We start from the raw sequence: 17,874 nt of genomic DNA on the forward strand, positions 1-17,874 counted from the left end.
CGGGCAAGCGGAATATTTTCAAAGTTGTAGGACTGTTTTATACAATGTTAACTTAAATCTCATTATGAAAATGAACTTTACTCACTGAAACTTTGTTTTTTTTAAAAGAAAGTCCATTAAGCCCCTTGAGCCTACTCTGCTTTCCAGTTACAGAGGAACCTCGGATTATCCAAAGGACACAAGCGGGGAGTATTTGTTCAGTTAGTCTGAATGCCGGCTAGCATAGTTTAGCCAAGGTTCAGGACCTTGTGATCTTGCTGAATAATCTGATGCTCGGATAATCGACGTTCCTCTGTAGATTATAGCTGATTTGAATATCTATTCCATGTGCCCACTTGATTCCATATCCTTGTAGTATTCCTGAATCTCAGAAATTTATCCATTTAAATTTTTAAATTTTCAATCGGTCTTGCCTTTATGGGCCTTTTGGGGATGAGGATGCTAGATTTTTCTATCTCTTGCTTGTGGAAATGCTTCCTGGCAGCTCAAATTGGACACGTGCATGTTCCGGCCATGCTTTTCCAAGCAAGCAGCAAGTTTTGCTCTGACTTCATGGATTGGGAATTTGCATTCAAGTAGATCAGAGACCCCGAAGCAGCAGTGGTTTGTCAGCCAAGATACTGTAGTATAGCATTGTACTATATGAATTGCTACGTAATTTAGAAGTCTCATCTCAATAAAGTCGTCAAAGCTAAGTACTTCTTGGAAGCCAGGGTCCGTCTTTTATGTAATCGGAGTTGGTAATGGTTTATCTCTATTCACATTGTGATGACAGTTACGCTATAAAGGGAATTGAAACTCAAACTCAACAAAGTCTTTCTCTGTAGGTGATGAAACAGAGAATAGTCATATCAACCCCTTCGACAAAAGTGGCATCATCTTACAAACCAAGCTTGCACCCCATCCGGGTCCTCAATCTGATGCAACAACTTTACATTTCAATTCCACTTCTTCTCTGGGATCAAGTCAACTTCACAGCCAGCTGTATGGAGGTAAAATATTACAAGATAGCATTTTTCTAAGAAAAAAAATTGCTGTTAATGAATGGTACAGCACACAAACAGGCCAGTGAACCTATTTTCTTTTAAGACCTTTCCCATTCCGAGTATGCTGCTATTTTGGGACATAGTTTGTTTTACCTGGCATGGTTGGGGTAAGTTTTATAGCATAGTTCATCCTGTCCTCTACAAATGTTGTCTTTGTGTGGAGGGAAGGTCAACCGTGTTACATTGTTTATTGTTGAAACCTGATCTGGAGCTCGATTAAATGGAGATAAAATTGCTTGTCATTTATAAATATAGAAATTATAAATTTCAGAGAGGTATGCAATGAGCAATGAGAATTTGAATTACTTTTCTGTGGATTTGAGGACTTGAGTTTGAATTTTGTCAAATACAGAATAAAATGTTTTTAAGCTGCCCTTTCTTGATTTCCTGTAATCCCACAATGAGTGTAATTCTCTTTGAATGTGAATTAACTAATTTTTATGATTTCAGCTCATTTTCAACAACAAGGCCTATATGGAGGACGGATGACAGAGGAAAGACTCCTTACTGTCAAGAACATAACCAGTGAAGCTATTGAACAACTCCATAGATCATTGGAGTCTTGCCCAAATGCATCTGAAGAGTCTGAAGATCCACCATATCTAAAGGTAATTGAAAATGAAATGTAGTCCAGAACAATTTCCTTACTTGGTGCACCATTTTGAACTTAGTGTTGAATACACAAAGTATAGGATATTTTTCAATATAGTGATCTTTGTCATCTGAGTAGTGTTTTTTGTTTAAAGCTGCTCAGTACAGTTGGATGAGAGAGGCAGTTTCTCTCGATAAATTCAGGCTTGCCTTTTTTGTGTGTATGGTTTTCTTGCTAGGTATATTAATTGTCCACTGCTGCTATGCTTATGCGTAGCAAGGTCTTGTCTCTGAAATGATCATTATGCAGCAACAGATAGGTAAGCAGAGTGCTGGATTTTGATAAAGTAAGATATCCCATACTTCTGCAATCCTCGGTAGCTTTCTTCTGTAGGTTTTGAAGCACTAAATATTGTAGGTTGAAGCTGTAAGACATTTGCACCTAGGTTTTGAAATGGTTTGCACAATACAACACTCCAGAAGATGTAAAGTATGGGGAAATAAAATCAGTTCCTTCCTATCATCAGGTTTTTACAACCTGTGTTGACCATCATGTATAATAGCCGCTTGTTACTGAAAATTACTTCTTCCTCTCAGCGTGTTATTTGGAAAATCTGGACTGCTGGATTTAATTGAAGAATCCAGTGTCAACACTGAATAAGATAAATCGGCATCTCCTGGTTGTATTCTTCTTCCAACTTTTTTTGTGGAATTAGCTTAACAAATTAGCTTAACACCGTGGGCGGCACGGTGGCACAGTGGTTAGCACTGCTGCCTCGCAGCGCCGGAGACCCGGGTTCAATTCCCGCCTCAGGCGACCGACTGTGTGGAGTTTGCACGTTCTCCCTGTGTCTGCGTGGGTTTCCTCCGGGTGCTCTGGTTTCCTCCCACAGTCCAAAGATGTGCAGGTCAGGTGAATTGGCCACGCTAAATTGCCCGTAGTGTTAGGTAAGGGGTAGATGTAGATGTAGATGTAGGGGTATGGGTGGGTTACGCTTCGGCGGGGCGGTGTGGACTTGTTGGGCCGGAGGGCCTGTTTCCACACTGTAAGTAATCTAATCTAATCTAATCAAAATCAATTGTAACGGTTTTGTTTCAAGATTCACTTTTTAAGACTCAATTTCTTTCATTAAAGAGAAACACTCAAACCATGATGCATGAACCCTGTTAGTCCAAGAATTACAGAACAGTACTCATGAATATTGTTTTTATGATAAACCAAGAGCTGGAGTAGATTTTTAATTAAGTTTGCATTTTGTAATTTTAAGAAAAATGTGTAGCATTAAGTTAACCTTGTTTTATATTTCTTGTGTGTTTCAAAGAGGGGAGATGTGACTTCAGGTGTCCAGGTCAATATCAGGAATTTTGTGTTCACTTGCTTTTGTTTTTAAATGAGATTTTACAACCTCTAAATAAAGAGCAGGGGGTGAATAGCTGAGCACACTGAAAGAAGGTTGAGGAAAAATAACCTGCTGCTGAGCAACAGGGATTTGGAAATGGAACAATACAGAAAGTTGGTCAGTTTGTGTGTGGGTGTGCTAGAAAGTGAAAACTGAAGTGTTAAATTCTTTAGCCAGGGATTCAGCACAATGACTGCTTGAAAGTTAGTTTATAGAACTCCTGCTTGCTTTTGAAGTTTGTTATAGTGAATTTAGTTTGGCTTTGTTTTTGGTGTCTCTGCATGCAGTTTGAAATTTGAAAGGAAACTGGCTGCATCTGGTCCAACCTGAGTAAGATCTTTGATATGGAGGTAGTGGTAATTCTTTAGAGTTTTAGGGGTTTGTAAGGGTATTACTGGGCTAAAAGGGATAGTGTAAGTGTGAACGATTTTCTTATGCTTGTTATGGAAAATTTCAAACCTTATCTAATATACTATAGTTCATGCTTTACTTTGTGTAATAAACATTTTATTCTTTATGCTAAAAATACACTGGCAAGCTTTTTTCCCCCTGTAACAACAGACTCCATAGTTTTAAAAAAAACAATTTTTAAAAAATGTCTGTGCTCCAATAAGCCATATTTACCAGGTGTGATCTGACTTGTCCAGAATGAACCTCAGCTGGAATCATAACTATTTGCACAGTGCAATACTAGCATTATTGAGCTTCAAACATCGTCATTTGTGGTCAGTTTTCTCTGACAATGTTACCAAACCCCCTCTCTGTCAAGTAGAATTTGAGTTCAATTTCTTTTCGTTTAAACTGAAAAGCAAAAAGACTATTTTGAAGTACTGGTTATAGTTCATGTCTAAAAAGTTGTAAAATCAATATTACAGATTCATAGGCTGCAGCAGATTTTCTCTTGTCATCACATTGCTGATCATGTCTGTAAATGAGCATTCCATCTCCTACAGTCTTTGTTATTTAGTATCTAATTAAAATATAGCATAACATAGAGACCTTAACAGTAAGCCAAACGTCAGCTAGCATCTCTGTTAATAAATTTATTTGTAGATTCATAAGGTGCCTTAAAAACACAATAAAAATATAAACAGTACAGGAAGTCCTTCAGGCAGCAAGAATATGCATTATATCCTGGAGAGGACAGGTTGTGATTTTATATTACCATCTCTCTAAAACACATAACCAGACGTGCACACTGGATTTGTGCGACGTTATTGGAATAGTTGAGCATGATGGATATCATGTGGTGCAATGCATCTTAATGTGGAATAATACTATTGTTATCAATTCTAGCCACAACTGATATGAATATTATGATCTGGATGCAGTCGAAAAACCTCTTTAATTGATGAAGCTGATATGGCTATTTTCTTGCAGGTCTCAAACCATCAAACAGAAAATTCATTGATCATTAGGATCATACAGCTTCTTGTTAGTTTGCTTATGACACTGTGATGGAGTTATATTTGCTCCTTTTGATGTCTCTGTCCCTGAAGGCAGACTTAACTGATACAAGGTTGAGATATTGTTTGTTTTAATCTATAAGCTGTATGTTCCATTTGAAATTGCATTGCACCAGATGACATCCATCATGCTCAACTATTCCCATAACATTCCACAAATCGAGAGACTGCTTGTAGTAGCTCATTTTAGTGTGATGGCAGTATAAAATTACAAACTGTCCTAACCAAGGTATAGTGCACACTCATGCTGCTTGAAAGATAACCTGTAGTTTTTGGTTTGATTTTATTTTTAAGGCACTTATTTTTATGAGGACGCAAATTTATTAACCATGAGATGCTAGTTTATTTTTAAGTTGGCCAGGCATTGCATTATGTAAATGTAGGTTTGCTTGCTGAGCTGGACCGTTAGTTTTCAGACGTTTTGTCACCATACTGGGTAACATAATCGGTGAGCCTTCAGATGAAGCACTGGTGGTATGGCCTGCTTTCTATTTGTGTTTAGGTTTCCTTGGGTTGGTGATGTCATTTCCTGTGATTGTCATTTAATGTGGTGACACCATTTCCTGTTCTTTTTCTCAGGGGGTGGGAAATTGGGTCCAAGTCAATGTGTTTGTTGATAGAGTTCCAGTCGGAATGCCATGCGTCTCTGAATTCTCATGCGTGTCTCTGTTTGGCTTGACCTAGGATGGATTTGTTATCCCAGTCGAAGTGGTGTCCTTCCTCCTCTGGATGGAAGGATACTAGTGAGAGTGGGTCACGTCTTTTGTGGCTTGTTGATTATGTAACCTGGTGGCTAGTTTCTGCCTGTTCGTCCAATGTAGTGTTTGTTACAGTTCTTGTATTTTGTAAATTACATTAGTTTTGCTTGTTGTCTGTACAGGCTCTTTCAAGTTCATTAGCTGTTGTTTTAGTGTGTTGGTGGGTTTGTGGGCTACCATGATGCCAAGAGGTCTGAGTAGTTTGGCAGTCATTTCTGAGATGTCCTTGAAGTAGGGGAGAGTGGCTAGGGTTTCTGGACATGTTGTGTGCTTGTTTGGGTTTGTTGCTGAGAAATCGGCAAACTGTGTTCGTTGAGTATCTGTTCTTTTTGAATACGCTGTCTCGGTGATTTTTGTTTGTTTTTCGTAGTTCCTCTGTGCTGCAGTGTGTGGTGGCTCGTTGAAGAAATGTTCTCATGCAGCTTCATTTGTGGATGTTGGGATGATTGCTTCTGTTAGTTCTGTATTTGGTCCATATATGTTGTTTTCCTGTAGACGCTGGTTTGAAGTTCCCCATTAGCTGTTCGCTCTACAGTGGCATCTAGGAATGGCAGTTTGTTGTTGTTTTCCTCCTCTTTAGTAAATTTTATGCCAATAAGGGTATTATTGATGGTCTTGAAGGTGTCCTCTAATTTGTTACGTTTAGTGATGACAAAGGTGTCATCCACGTGGCGGACCCAAAGTTTGGGTTTGATGGTTGGCAGAGCTGTTTGTTTGAGTCTCTACATTATTGCCTCTGCCAAGAACCCTGATATCGGAGATCCCATGGGTGTTCCGTTTGTTGTAGGTTTTGTTAAAGGTGAAGTGGTTGGTAAGGCATAGGTCCACTGGCTTGATGAGATTGTCCTTGCTGATGTAGTTGGCGTTTGGCATCATGGTAGCCCACAAACCCACCAACACACTAAAATAGCAGCTAATGAACTTGAAAGACCTGTACAGATGACCAGCAAAACTAATGTCATTTACAAAATACCTAACAAGAACTATAGCAAACACTACATTGGACAAACAGGCAGAAAACTAGCCACCAGGATACATGAACATCATATAGCCACAAAACGACATGACCCTTACATACAGGTAAGGAAGGACACCACTTCGACTGGGACAACACATCCATCCTAGGATAAGCCAAACAGGGACATGCATGAGAATTCCTAGTAGCGTGGCATTCTAACCGGAACTCTATCAACAAACACATTGACTTGGATCCAGTTTACCACTCCCTGAGAAAAAGACCAGGAAATGATGTCACCACATGAAATGACGTCACCAACTCAAGGAAACCTAAACACCTATAGAAAGCAGACCATACCACCAGTGCTTCATTCGGAGGCTTATTGATGATGTTACCTAATATGGTGACAAAAAGTCTGAAAACGAACCTTCCAGCTCTGTGAGCAAACCTACATCAGGAATCTCAACCTGAGCTACAAATCTTCTCAAAATTCGCTAATTGCATAACGTGAATTAAAACAAAATCCTATCTTTGGCAAATAGATGGCATTTCCAGATAAGTTATTCATATTCATTTGCTACAAATGCCAGAGGAAAGATCACAGAAGCGCTTCACAGGAGGCTCCCAAGCACTGAGGTTGTCACCTAGACAGGGGTCGAAACGTTTGCAACACAAATTCCCAGCTCGGCGAACAGAACCACAACATATTCATTTGCATTAATCAATTGTAACTGGAATATATAGCAGTAATATTATGTAAATGATCAAGGTTGCTTATCTTCCTACTTAAAACCCCATGTTTCTTAATATTTAATGACTTTCTGCCTTAATGTTTCCTTGTGAATTCCATGAACAGTTAAGTTGCATAACGGTCACATCTTCCCATATGTGTTTGAAAGGGAGATAGAATTAGTTACTATGGTTACAATCTGGTTACAGTGACCTTTTTGCTTTTGTTTAGTTTCTATATTTTGACAAAGTTGAAAAAAATTGATAAATGTTAGAAATTTTCTGCATTGAAATGTTCATTTTTATAGGTCCCGTTGCTGGTCCATCAGAAACAGGCATTGGCATGGTTACTGTGGCGGGAGAAGCAAAAGCCATCAGGTGGTATTCTAGGTAAGAAGGAACCTTTTTTTAAAAATTAAAAAGGATGGCGTGGTCATGGAAGAACAATGAGATCGGAGTCTAATTTGATACGATACAAAGCACAAGCTTAATATAGTACCATCTGTGGGATTGAACTGATCTTAATTATTTGTGATTCACTATTATGAGTTAGATATCATTTCAGTATCAAGTCAATGTACATTGATAAGCAGGGTAATAAATTCGTATTAAGCTAAAATTAATCAAAATAATAACTGGCAATGGCTCTTTGATTTATTAATCACAAAAGAGGGGATCAGAATCTACAGTTGTCACTAGGACCAAATAAAAGTTATTTGAAATTGATGTATTTGTAACTGTCTAATTTGGAGTAACAGGAAAATTATGAATTTAAATGGTTGCCATTTATGCTTCTCTTTTAGCGGATGACATGGGTTTAGGGAAAACGCTAACAATGATTGCACTCATCTTAGCACAGAGGTGCAATAGGAAGGAAGAAAAGGAGAAAAAACCCGATGAGTGGATCTCAAAAACTGGTAAGAAGTGTTAATAATTTACAATGATTTCAGTAACTGACAAAACAATGCACAGTGTAAAACTATGGGATGGTTAAGCTCCAAAGCAAGTGTATTTTTCACAAGTTTGAGATTTGAAGTGCTGCATTGTGGGAAGTACACCCTATCTAATGGCACGCTTAACTGGTTATCTATATACAGGTAGACGATCCTTTTATTTGAAAATCCGAAAAGCTCCAAAGTCCAATGGTTTTTTTTTTGTGAAGTTTTTTTTCTCATTAACAAGGTTTTTTGGGATGCAGACAGTTAACCCAAGTCGACACCCACTCGATGCATGTCACTCAGATGTAACATGGGGTAGGGGGGTGGCCCAGTACTGGCAGGCCTCAATTCTGTCTCGAGGCCTGTTTTACCCAATGAGTCTGCTCCTCTAGTAAGATTTTAAAAAATTTCACCATCAAACTGTCACTCATACTGAAATTTGAAAAATTCTGAATTCTGAAAACCAGCTGGTCCCAGGCATTTCGGATAAAGGATTGTGCACCTGTACCTGATTAGATGAAATTCAAAGACCCTTGGCACTGTTGGTGCCCTGACACTATCTTGTCCTGTGCAACTACATTGCATAAAAGGTTGGATGTCTGTCAAAGTAGTTTATTGAATAAGAAGTGCTGTTTTAAAAAATTCATTCATGGATATCACTGACCAGCCCAATATTGTGCCTGTCCCTAATTGCCCTGGAGAAGCTGGTGGTGGTGAGCTGCCTTCCTAAACCACATCTGTTCTTGGGGTGTACAGACACCCACAGAGCTGTTAGAAAGGGAATTCCAGGATTTTGACCCAATGTTAGTGTACTGTTTCCATATGTCTACTGCCTTGGTCCTTGTAGTTGGTAGATGTCGTGGGTTTGGGATGTGCTGTTGAAAAGAGTCTTGAGTTATATTAAATACCTGATTTTCTGACATTGACATTTATTTTTAGTTAAAATATTTAATTGGGAGTTAAACTAATTTGTTGTTATCATTTTGTTGTTGTATCTGATGTTGTTCTGTCTTGCAACCCTGTCTGATCCAAACCTAATATTGCATTCTAATATCCAACTTTCTACAGAGAGCACACATGTCACCTCCTCTGGGACACTTATCATTTGTCCAGCATCTCTAATTCATCATTGGAAGAAGGAAATCGAAAGGCATGTCTCTGTCACAAAAATAAGCATTTACATGTACCATGGGCCAAAGAGAGAACAATCTGCAAAAGCGTGAGTAATTTCAGAAATTAATGTTTCTGTCCTGCAATAGAATTTGCTGATCTGTGTATGTAATGCTATGCTCTGTGTTTTTGATAGGCATGATATTTTAAAAGACATGATTATTTGAAGTTTGCGCAACCTTTCTTTTGAGAGTTGTGGTAGATATTTCTTGCTAATTAACCTTTTCTAGATTGCTATGTAAACATTATCAGTGGATCACTACATTCATAGTGTGCTTTAATTAAGATACAAAGAACAGTACAGCACAGGATCAACTCCTTCCAGTACAACAAGACTGCACCGACACAATGCCTTTCTGTGCTAAAATCTTTATGCCTTATGCGGTCTGCATGCCTCAATTCCTTGCCCATTCGTATATCTATTAAAATGACACTCAAATGTTGCTATTGTATCTGCCTCCATGTCCTGTGGCAGCACATTCCAGACACTTAACACCATCTGTTTTTAAAAAAAAATTACCTCTCTCATCTTACCCCCTTATACCTTAAACCTGTATCCCTTTGGCAATTGACATTTCTACCCTGGGAAGAAGACTCTTATCTATTCTATCCATGACTTCCATAATTTTGTAAACTTCTATCAAGTTGGCCTTTATCCATCATTCAAGTGAAAACAAGCCAAGTTTGTCCAATTTCTCCTCTAAGTTGGGCAATATCCAGGTAAACTGTTTCTGTCACTCTCCAAAGCCTCCCCATCCTCCTTTTGGTGTGGCTACCAGAATTGTACACAATACTCAAAATTAACAAACTCAAAAGTTAGCTTTTTAAACTTTGAAATGGTGACAGATTTATGCAATAGTATTATGTAGACTAATGTTCCACAGTCATCCCCATTGGAGTTTCTGCTTTTGATCCTATTTTGAAGAAGACATCAAACAAGTATATGTTTCTGCTATTATCAATACATATCCTTTCTCAGATAAAAGAAAAAACGTAATCCAGTCAATTTGCAGTCGATACTAGTTTATTTGCAGCATTGGACATGGGGGGAAATAAGTGCCATGGTGCCAGTCAATTTAAGGACATCACACATCAGGGTGTCCTAATGGCTGGAAAGGAATGTCATCCTGGAATGTCAAAGTTGACATTGAACAGCTGCAGAAAAAGGAATTTAACTCTAAACTAAAAGTAGTATTTAGAAACAGACCAGTGCCAATCAAACTATGACGTTTAACCATTTTTCTTACAGACTATCAAAATTTGATGTTGTTGTGACAACATATAGCCTTGTTGCAAAGGAGATCCCAGTGAACAAAGAAAATAGCCATTGTACAACCAAGGATGACACGAACGTAAGTTGAGCGTTTTTCAGTGATGTTAGTGGTACCAGTTGCTGATATGAATATTATGCGTTTTTGCATTTGGCTTTCTCTAACAATTGCTGCTTGTTAGAATAGTCACCAACCTAACAAATAGCAGCTCAGCCTTGCAGATTATCTGAGCATTTTTACAGTGGAATAGTGCTCTTGGCTGTTTTTATTTTGGTCTGGGCGTGTCAGGCCAGTTATTAGTATGTTTTCTGATTTGATGATTACACTATCTTTTTATACTACCAAAGAGCCAATGGGATTACTGGTAGATTTCCTCTTACAAAATCTGTTAGTGTAATTGAGTCTGGGAGTGATTAGGGTGCTTCATCTTTTTAATCCAAACATGCTGCAATGAAAACTACACACATTTTTAGTTTCTTTTTGTTTTTAAGGCCTTGACTGTGACAAAGTCTTCTCATTCTCCTCTGCTGAAGATAGCATGGTCTCGGATCATCCTGGATGAAGCTCACAACATTAAAAACCCCCAAGTACAAACCTCAATGGCAGTGTGTAAACTCCAAGCTAAAGCACGCTGGGCAGTCACAGGAACGCCCATTCAGAACAACCTGTTGGATATGTACTCTTTGCTGAAGTAAGAAAACAGAACCAGAGTACTTGGGTTAAGCTTAATTGTTAAATTGTGTTTTTCAGATACATTATTTTTGTCAGCATTGTTTCCAAATAATTGTTACAGCATTAAAACAAATATATTATTTCCATATTGTAGACCTGCCCCTTTTTAAGACAAATCACCTAAGTTATTTGAGATATTTGCTCCCAGTTTGTTTTGTTGTCAATTATTGTTCTTAACAATGGAGTCTGGGCTGATTTCTAAGATCTCATTGCTCTTCTTTGTAATTTTTTCCATATTGTCTCAGGTTCCTTCACTGTTCCCCATTTGATGAGTTCAAGCTTTGGAAGAATCAAGTGGATAATGGTACCAGGAAAGGTGGTGAACGCCTTAATATTATCACCAAAAGCCTTCTATTGAGGAGAATGAAGGACCAGCTTGATGCTAATGGCAAACCTCTGGTAGCTAAGCCTATTGTTATTTGGACCAATAAAATCACATGTTCAGTTTTGCACCATTCGAAAGTGATTTTGACTTTATGCCAATGCTAAACTGCAGTATGGTGCTAACTTTGGATCCAACACTGATTCCATGAAGTGGGTTTTTTGTCAAATCTTTCATGATGTACATCTAAATGCGTACTCTAGATATAAATTGAGATTAGATATAAAATCTTCCTTTTTTGTTTCTGAGTTCCTCAATTTTTGCTCTTATCCAAATATGCCTATTAATCAGTCCTGAGAAAGTAAATGAGGGGCAGCAAATTTAAAGAAACATTTCCTTGCCTGAAATCTGAGTTACAGTAACTAGTCTCTCATGGTGGATGGAGTGTATACTTAAGAGTCTGTAGAGGATAAAAGATGATGCTTTACCAAAGCTGTTTGAAAGCTGAAAAATTTGGTTCCTTATCTTTGAGACATTGTTGGTCTTAAAGGTCAAATATCTCTTACTATACTTGGATTAAAATGGTTTGCAGAACAGTAATCAGTGAACTGCATATGACTGTGAGAAGTGGTTTTGTATATCAAATGAAGCTATATGCTGTCAGTTATTCTTGTAGCAAATGTTTTATGTAACAATATAATTATAGAAGACAAAGGAGAGATGCAAGATACCTTTTAAATTAGTGGGTTACATGTTGGAAAAAGTAGCAAAATGCAATGCCACTAACTCTGTTCCTGTTCTGTCACTCTACTTGGTTCCATTTCTCTTCTAAGTTATTTAAGTCCTGATCCGATACCTGCCAAAAACACATGGTCAGCTGGTCACATGCATGTGATTTCTCTTGCAGCATTTGAGGCTCAGGAGTAGGATGTTATCCTTTGTTCTCAGTTACAGTAAGTAAATAATCGCTAAGATTTTTTTAAAAAGGTAGGGGAATTGAGTAGTGTCATGATTCAAAGATTGACTAATTAAATTTTCTGGTACTTAGCCAGTAATAGACAGCTTGGAGTAGAATGCAATAAAGTTGTACTCCTCATACCATTTACCTTGTATAACTTGGACAAAAAGTCTGTGATATTGTTTTTTGATTCCTGTCAATCACAGCAGTAGGAACAGCAGTAGTATTTCGGAGTTTCCAAGTCATGACCTTCATCTCAGGTGAAAAGAGTCCAGAGTTTTCTGTGAAAATGATGAGGAGGCTAACAATATTGATGATTTTTTTATGGTCGACAGCACAGTAACAGACGGCAAATGAAGATATGCAGTTCAATAAGGAGTTGCTGTCCCAGGCATCCCCACCCCACATTTTGAATGTATTTAAATTTGAAGTTCCTTCGCTGTCCTGTCATCATGGAAACAGACTAAACATACCATAGAAATGGAATGTGGAATCATTCTCCACAAAGACACAGTATTATTCTAAATATCATTTTTTGTGACAATTTCTGTGTAACTTTTGTTTCCGCAGGTTGTCCTGCCGCAGAAATTTAACCACACTCATAAGTTAAAATTGTCAGAGGAAGAGGAAGCTGTTTATAATGTCTTGTTTGCTCGTTCCAGGTATGTTGTGAGGGATTGTGTGTTCTTAAAATATCACTGCTTCCAGTTAGAGAACACACTTTGGTTAATCCTATCCACTCCCTTGTGGATATTTTGCATAATTCTCCTATTATAGAGGTTGGGAGGGAAACATTGGCCAAGCTACACAGACCTGTGCTGATTGCTCAGGTATATGCTGTGCCATGGGCATGTTTTATGGATGAAGCAACACTGTTCTTTTTTTTAAATTCTCCCCTACAGTATTCAAAGTCTTTTCCTATGGGGGATGAAGGTGACTGAAAAGATAATTGCTTCCTTTTATCATGTTGAAATTAAATAGATGTGACGCCATATATTTCAACACCATTTTTTTTGTTCTATTGTGTATTTGAAAGCTTAATTAAAAAGATTGCCAAACATATTTTCATGAAGGTGATGACCTCTTAAATAAAGATTAGATTGATTCAGCCTTTTGACTTATAATACTCCACTGAAGTGTGATCTTTATCCAAATGTTAATTTTGAGGAGCTTTTTAAGAAGTAGAACATCCACCAATGAATAAAACATTGAGAAAACTGCACTTATCTTGATCCCATAAAGATGCTTTAATCCAGGACCACAAAATTCAGCTTGTTGTTTTCCTTTACAAGATAAAAGCTCTTGCTGTAGTAATTAATCAATTGCAGTAGAGGTTTTGTGAACATGTTGCACTATCCACCAAAACAATTTTACCTGTGATGCCTGAAAAATGCATTTCATCAATTATAGTTCCTATTTGTAGCAGTTGCTGACGTAGAATGTTTCATTCATTAATAATTAATTAAACGTTCATTCATTCATCAATAAACTTAAAAATGCTGCTATCTAGGTTTAATGTTTTTAGAATCTATTGTGTGAGCCATACTGTTTGCTCCACCACTACTTCCTTTTTTGTGATATTGAGCGATATGTACTGCAGGTTGTATGTAAACTTGCCTACTGAGCTGGTAGATTTGTTCTCGGACGTTTTGTCACCATGCTAGGTAACATCATCAGTGAGCAAGAGGTGAAGCGCTGGTGTTCTGTCCTGCTTTCTATTTGTGTGTCTTGGTCTGTTGTGGGTGATATCATTTCCAGTTCTTTTTCCCATAGGTTGGTAACTGGGGTCCAAATCCAATGTGTTTATTGATGAAGTTCTGGTTTGAATGTCAGGCTTCTAGGAATTTCCGTGTGTGTCTTTGTTTAGCCTGTCCTCGGATGGATGTGTTGTCCCAGTGGAAGGATACCACTTCAACTCGGACAACACGTCCATCCAAGGCTTGACAGAGACGTGCACGGGAATTCCTAGAACACCAGCACTTCACCGGAGGCGCACTGATGATGTTATCTAGCATGGTGACAATGTCCGAGAACAAATGTACTAGCTCAGTAAGCAAACTTTACAACCTGAACCTCAACCTGAGCTATAAATCTTCTCAGATATCGCATTGTGTACTGCATTGCACTTATTTTTAGTGGTATTTACCTCCAAGGATACATGACTGACTTTAGCTACTTCATTTGAACTTCCTAAATTCAAGTTAGCTTAATTCCATGTCAGATTGCATTTGAAATACCATTGCAGACACCTTTTCCTGTAGGGCTTACTGGGTTTTGTGTACACCATGGTACATGGGCAGGAGGCATGTGCAACAAATCTGAGAAGCAGCCCTATGGTATGCAGCCATCTCTCTACCATTAGAAAGTGCTTCATTGTGACAGGAAACAGTATCAAGGATTAGTAGACCTGTTTCATTGCTCATTCTAACTGATTCTGTTTCAACCTGAAAGCCAGGATGTGAACCATAAACTAATTTTTCTATAAGTGTAGATTACAGTGATATTGAAATATTCCTTGTGAAGAAAAGTGTTGAATTCCATTTAACAAACTGTTGCTAGACTCCCCTTTTGAATAAGTCTTGGATCATTACTACTGATTTTAAAAGCATAGTTTACATTTGCTAACTTTTTAGTAGAAATGGAAATAACTGCACATATGTATACTTGTATGCTGGTTAATTATTTGTGTTTATTTTAAATTCATACAAAAGGTGAATATGTTCAAACAAATTACATTACAGCTATTAGCTGTGATATATTTTCAGTTGCCATGTTCTATTAATTCCAGTGTTGTGAATATTATTGTAGTCCATTGAGAGACATTTTCTTTTTTATTCTCAATTATCTTCATCATTACGTATTCCACTAAGATTTCTGTTTTGCTTCACTGAACCTTTTTGTTATGACAGACAAAAATTTCATAATTTCTAGTTAGTCATTTTCGACTGAATTCTCTTAAATAACATTTTTGAAACCGCTTTGTTAGTTCGGCTATTTTTTCATAACCTTTCCTCTCCATAGATCAACCTTGCAGTCATACTTGAAGAGACATGAAGGCAAGGATGACAAAGCTAATTCATCACCAGATACTGATAACCACTTCAGCAGAGGTAAAAAAAAAACAATCAAGATGCTCGGTCAAGAAAGATAAATTCTGCATATACCAATAATCTGCAGCAAAAAAAAGCACTGAGGAAATGCAAAGCAGTTAGGTCAGAAATGATTAACCCTATGCATGAAAATCGCCTTAACCTTTTTCTTTTGTCATAAACTCTAAACTTTTACAAGGCATTAGGCTTTAAAATATACCCTTTAAAATTCACAATGCAACAGAACATTTTAGATAAGCACCTCATCTTGGAGTTTCGCCCATGTGATCCATTTGCCAATTAGATCTGGTGTCTCTGGTTTGAAATGGACATAATAATCCCTCTTGAAAGATTTGTTTATAAATGTTTTGAGTGCTGTTACTGGATAATATATTTGACAACTTGCCAACTATTTTTAGCACCCATTAATGGAAGATGTTTAGGAAGCTTTATTATGATAAAGTCAAGTTAACTATCATAATGTTACCACTTCAATCCCACTGAAAATCAGCCTCTTATTTCTGTCAGTTTTTTTTTGTGACTTCAATCCCATCTATTTTTGGTTGTGGGTTCTAAGTATTGATTTGTGCAAACTTGCAAGAAGTTTGGTATTTTGACCTGTGTTTTCCAGGATTTGAATTGAAATTACTGTTCCATTCATTGGGCCCTTGCAGTTAGAAAACAAAGAAATGTTGCTGTGACAAATTCAAGCCCATGTGCAAGAGTTGAAATTGATATAGTGAACAGTGCTGGAGAGAGACATATATACTGAGCTCAAGTTTCTTCTGAGCTTTGAGATTCCAGTGTCAGGAGAACTTGCATTTACTAATGGAGCAGCAAACAACATGATCTTCCTGTTGGCAGCCTCTTAATTGACTGCCAATTGATTCCTGCTGAAGATGACATGGGTTTTCTGCTGCCTGCAATATTCCAAGAGCCACCAGTTCTGAAATTGCAGCAAGCCCAACAGAGAGCTGGGTGCTGCTAAGGCAGTTTGATTATGCAAGAGAGGCCCTCAGTTTTGGAAGTTTAAATGTAGAAGCTAATTGATGAACCTATGTTACTATCTCATCCTTTTTTTAATCTGATGTTCTTGGTGCAACAATGTCGTCTTTTGTTTTAGTTATTTAAACTCCAGATTTATTCTGTAATTCATTTCAACATCATTCATGGTTTACAAGTTTTTTTTGTCACTTGTGGAATTTGTTTTCTTTCATGGGATCTGTAAGAACAGCATTTGTTGCCTATTCTAATTTCTCTTGACTGAGTGGTATCCTAGAATCTCTACGGTGTGGAAGCAGGCCATTCAACCCATCTAATCCACGCCACTTTCCGACCAGCGTCCCACCAGACCCACACCCCCCTACCCTATCCCTGCATTTCCCATGGCTATTCCACCTAACCTACACATGCCTAGGTACTAAGGGCAATTTAGCATGGCCAGTACACCTGCACATCTTTGAACTGTGGGAGGAGACTGGAGCACCTGGATAAAACCCACACAGACACGGGGAGAATGTGCAAATTCCACACACGGCCCATTTCATAGGGTAATTTAAGACAATTACATTGGTGTCGGTCTGGAGGCATATGTAGGTAGAGATGTCATGTTGGTGAGCCAGATGGGTTTTTTCCAACAATCAGTGGTAGTTGAGATAATTACAGAGACTGGGTTTTAATTCCTTTTGTAAATGCCCTGGTACAACTAAAGACTAACTTGTAGTTTGTTTTCTGTTTTCATTCAGTAGCTCGTGAGTTTGGTATTGCATCTGTCAGTGGTGGTCCTTCTTCTGTCCAGAAGAGTTCTCAAACATCAAGCACTGCACACATCTTATCCTTGCTTCTCCGACTTCGTCAGTGCTGCTGTCACCTCTCTCTGCTGAAGACGGTAAGAAGTAATTGCACAATACAAAAGTAGGTGCAAGTGAACAAATTCTCATCTTTTTAATATTATAGATCTGCACAATTTCTGACATTAGAATACAGAAATAAATTGTTGCATTTGCAAATTTAAGACTGGAGTGCAAGCAGAAAATCCTTAAAAGTTTAGGCTTTCCTTTGTGGTACATGGAGAGCTCTACTGGAAGGTGTGAATATTATCAAATGCAGTAATTAAATCTTCCTTTATGTAACACAGTTCTGAGTACTACAAACATGTCTTAGTGTATGGTGAGCTGCAAAAAGCAGGCAACTGGGACTTAGGAAATCTGGACAGGTTGACGGAAGGGTCTGTTTCCATGTTGTATGACTCTATTAAAATAACTAAAAGCAGGGAATTAAAACTAATTACCTTTGGCCAGCACTCCAGTTTACCTTCTACACGATGAAGAAACAAAAATGCAAATACAGATGCTGAAGTTAACTTGATTCGACTAGCTTGTGTCTTCCACATAAATCTGCAGCTGCTGAATTTATTTTGGCTATGTTTCTATTTATTTTTAAATGG

General features: G+C 37.9%; 1 protein-coding gene across 2 annotated transcripts in view; it reads left to right on the forward strand.

The window, feature by feature from the left end:
- Positions 1-17,874, forward strand: part of ttf2 (transcription termination factor, RNA polymerase II) — a 58,587-nt gene that overhangs the window by 16,708 nt on the left and 24,005 nt on the right. For both annotated transcript variants that reach the window (XM_072585220.1, XM_072585221.1), the window contains 11 exons: positions 828-992; positions 1,497-1,654; positions 7,257-7,338; positions 7,752-7,865; positions 8,955-9,105; positions 10,306-10,408; positions 10,819-11,018; positions 11,305-11,458; positions 12,910-13,001; positions 15,361-15,449; positions 17,174-17,316. In XM_072585220.1, the coding sequence (XP_072441321.1) occupies positions 828-992; positions 1,497-1,654; positions 7,257-7,338; positions 7,752-7,865; positions 8,955-9,105; positions 10,306-10,408; positions 10,819-11,018; positions 11,305-11,458; positions 12,910-13,001; positions 15,361-15,449; positions 17,174-17,316 (1,451 nt within the window). The remainder of the gene's footprint in view (positions 1-827; positions 993-1,496; positions 1,655-7,256; positions 7,339-7,751; positions 7,866-8,954; positions 9,106-10,305; positions 10,409-10,818; positions 11,019-11,304; positions 11,459-12,909; positions 13,002-15,360; positions 15,450-17,173; positions 17,317-17,874) is intronic.

This window comes from Chiloscyllium punctatum, chromosome 15, assembly GCF_047496795.1.
Source record: "Chiloscyllium punctatum isolate Juve2018m chromosome 15, sChiPun1.3, whole genome shotgun sequence".
NCBI lineage: Eukaryota > Metazoa > Chordata > Chondrichthyes > Orectolobiformes > Hemiscylliidae > Chiloscyllium > Chiloscyllium punctatum.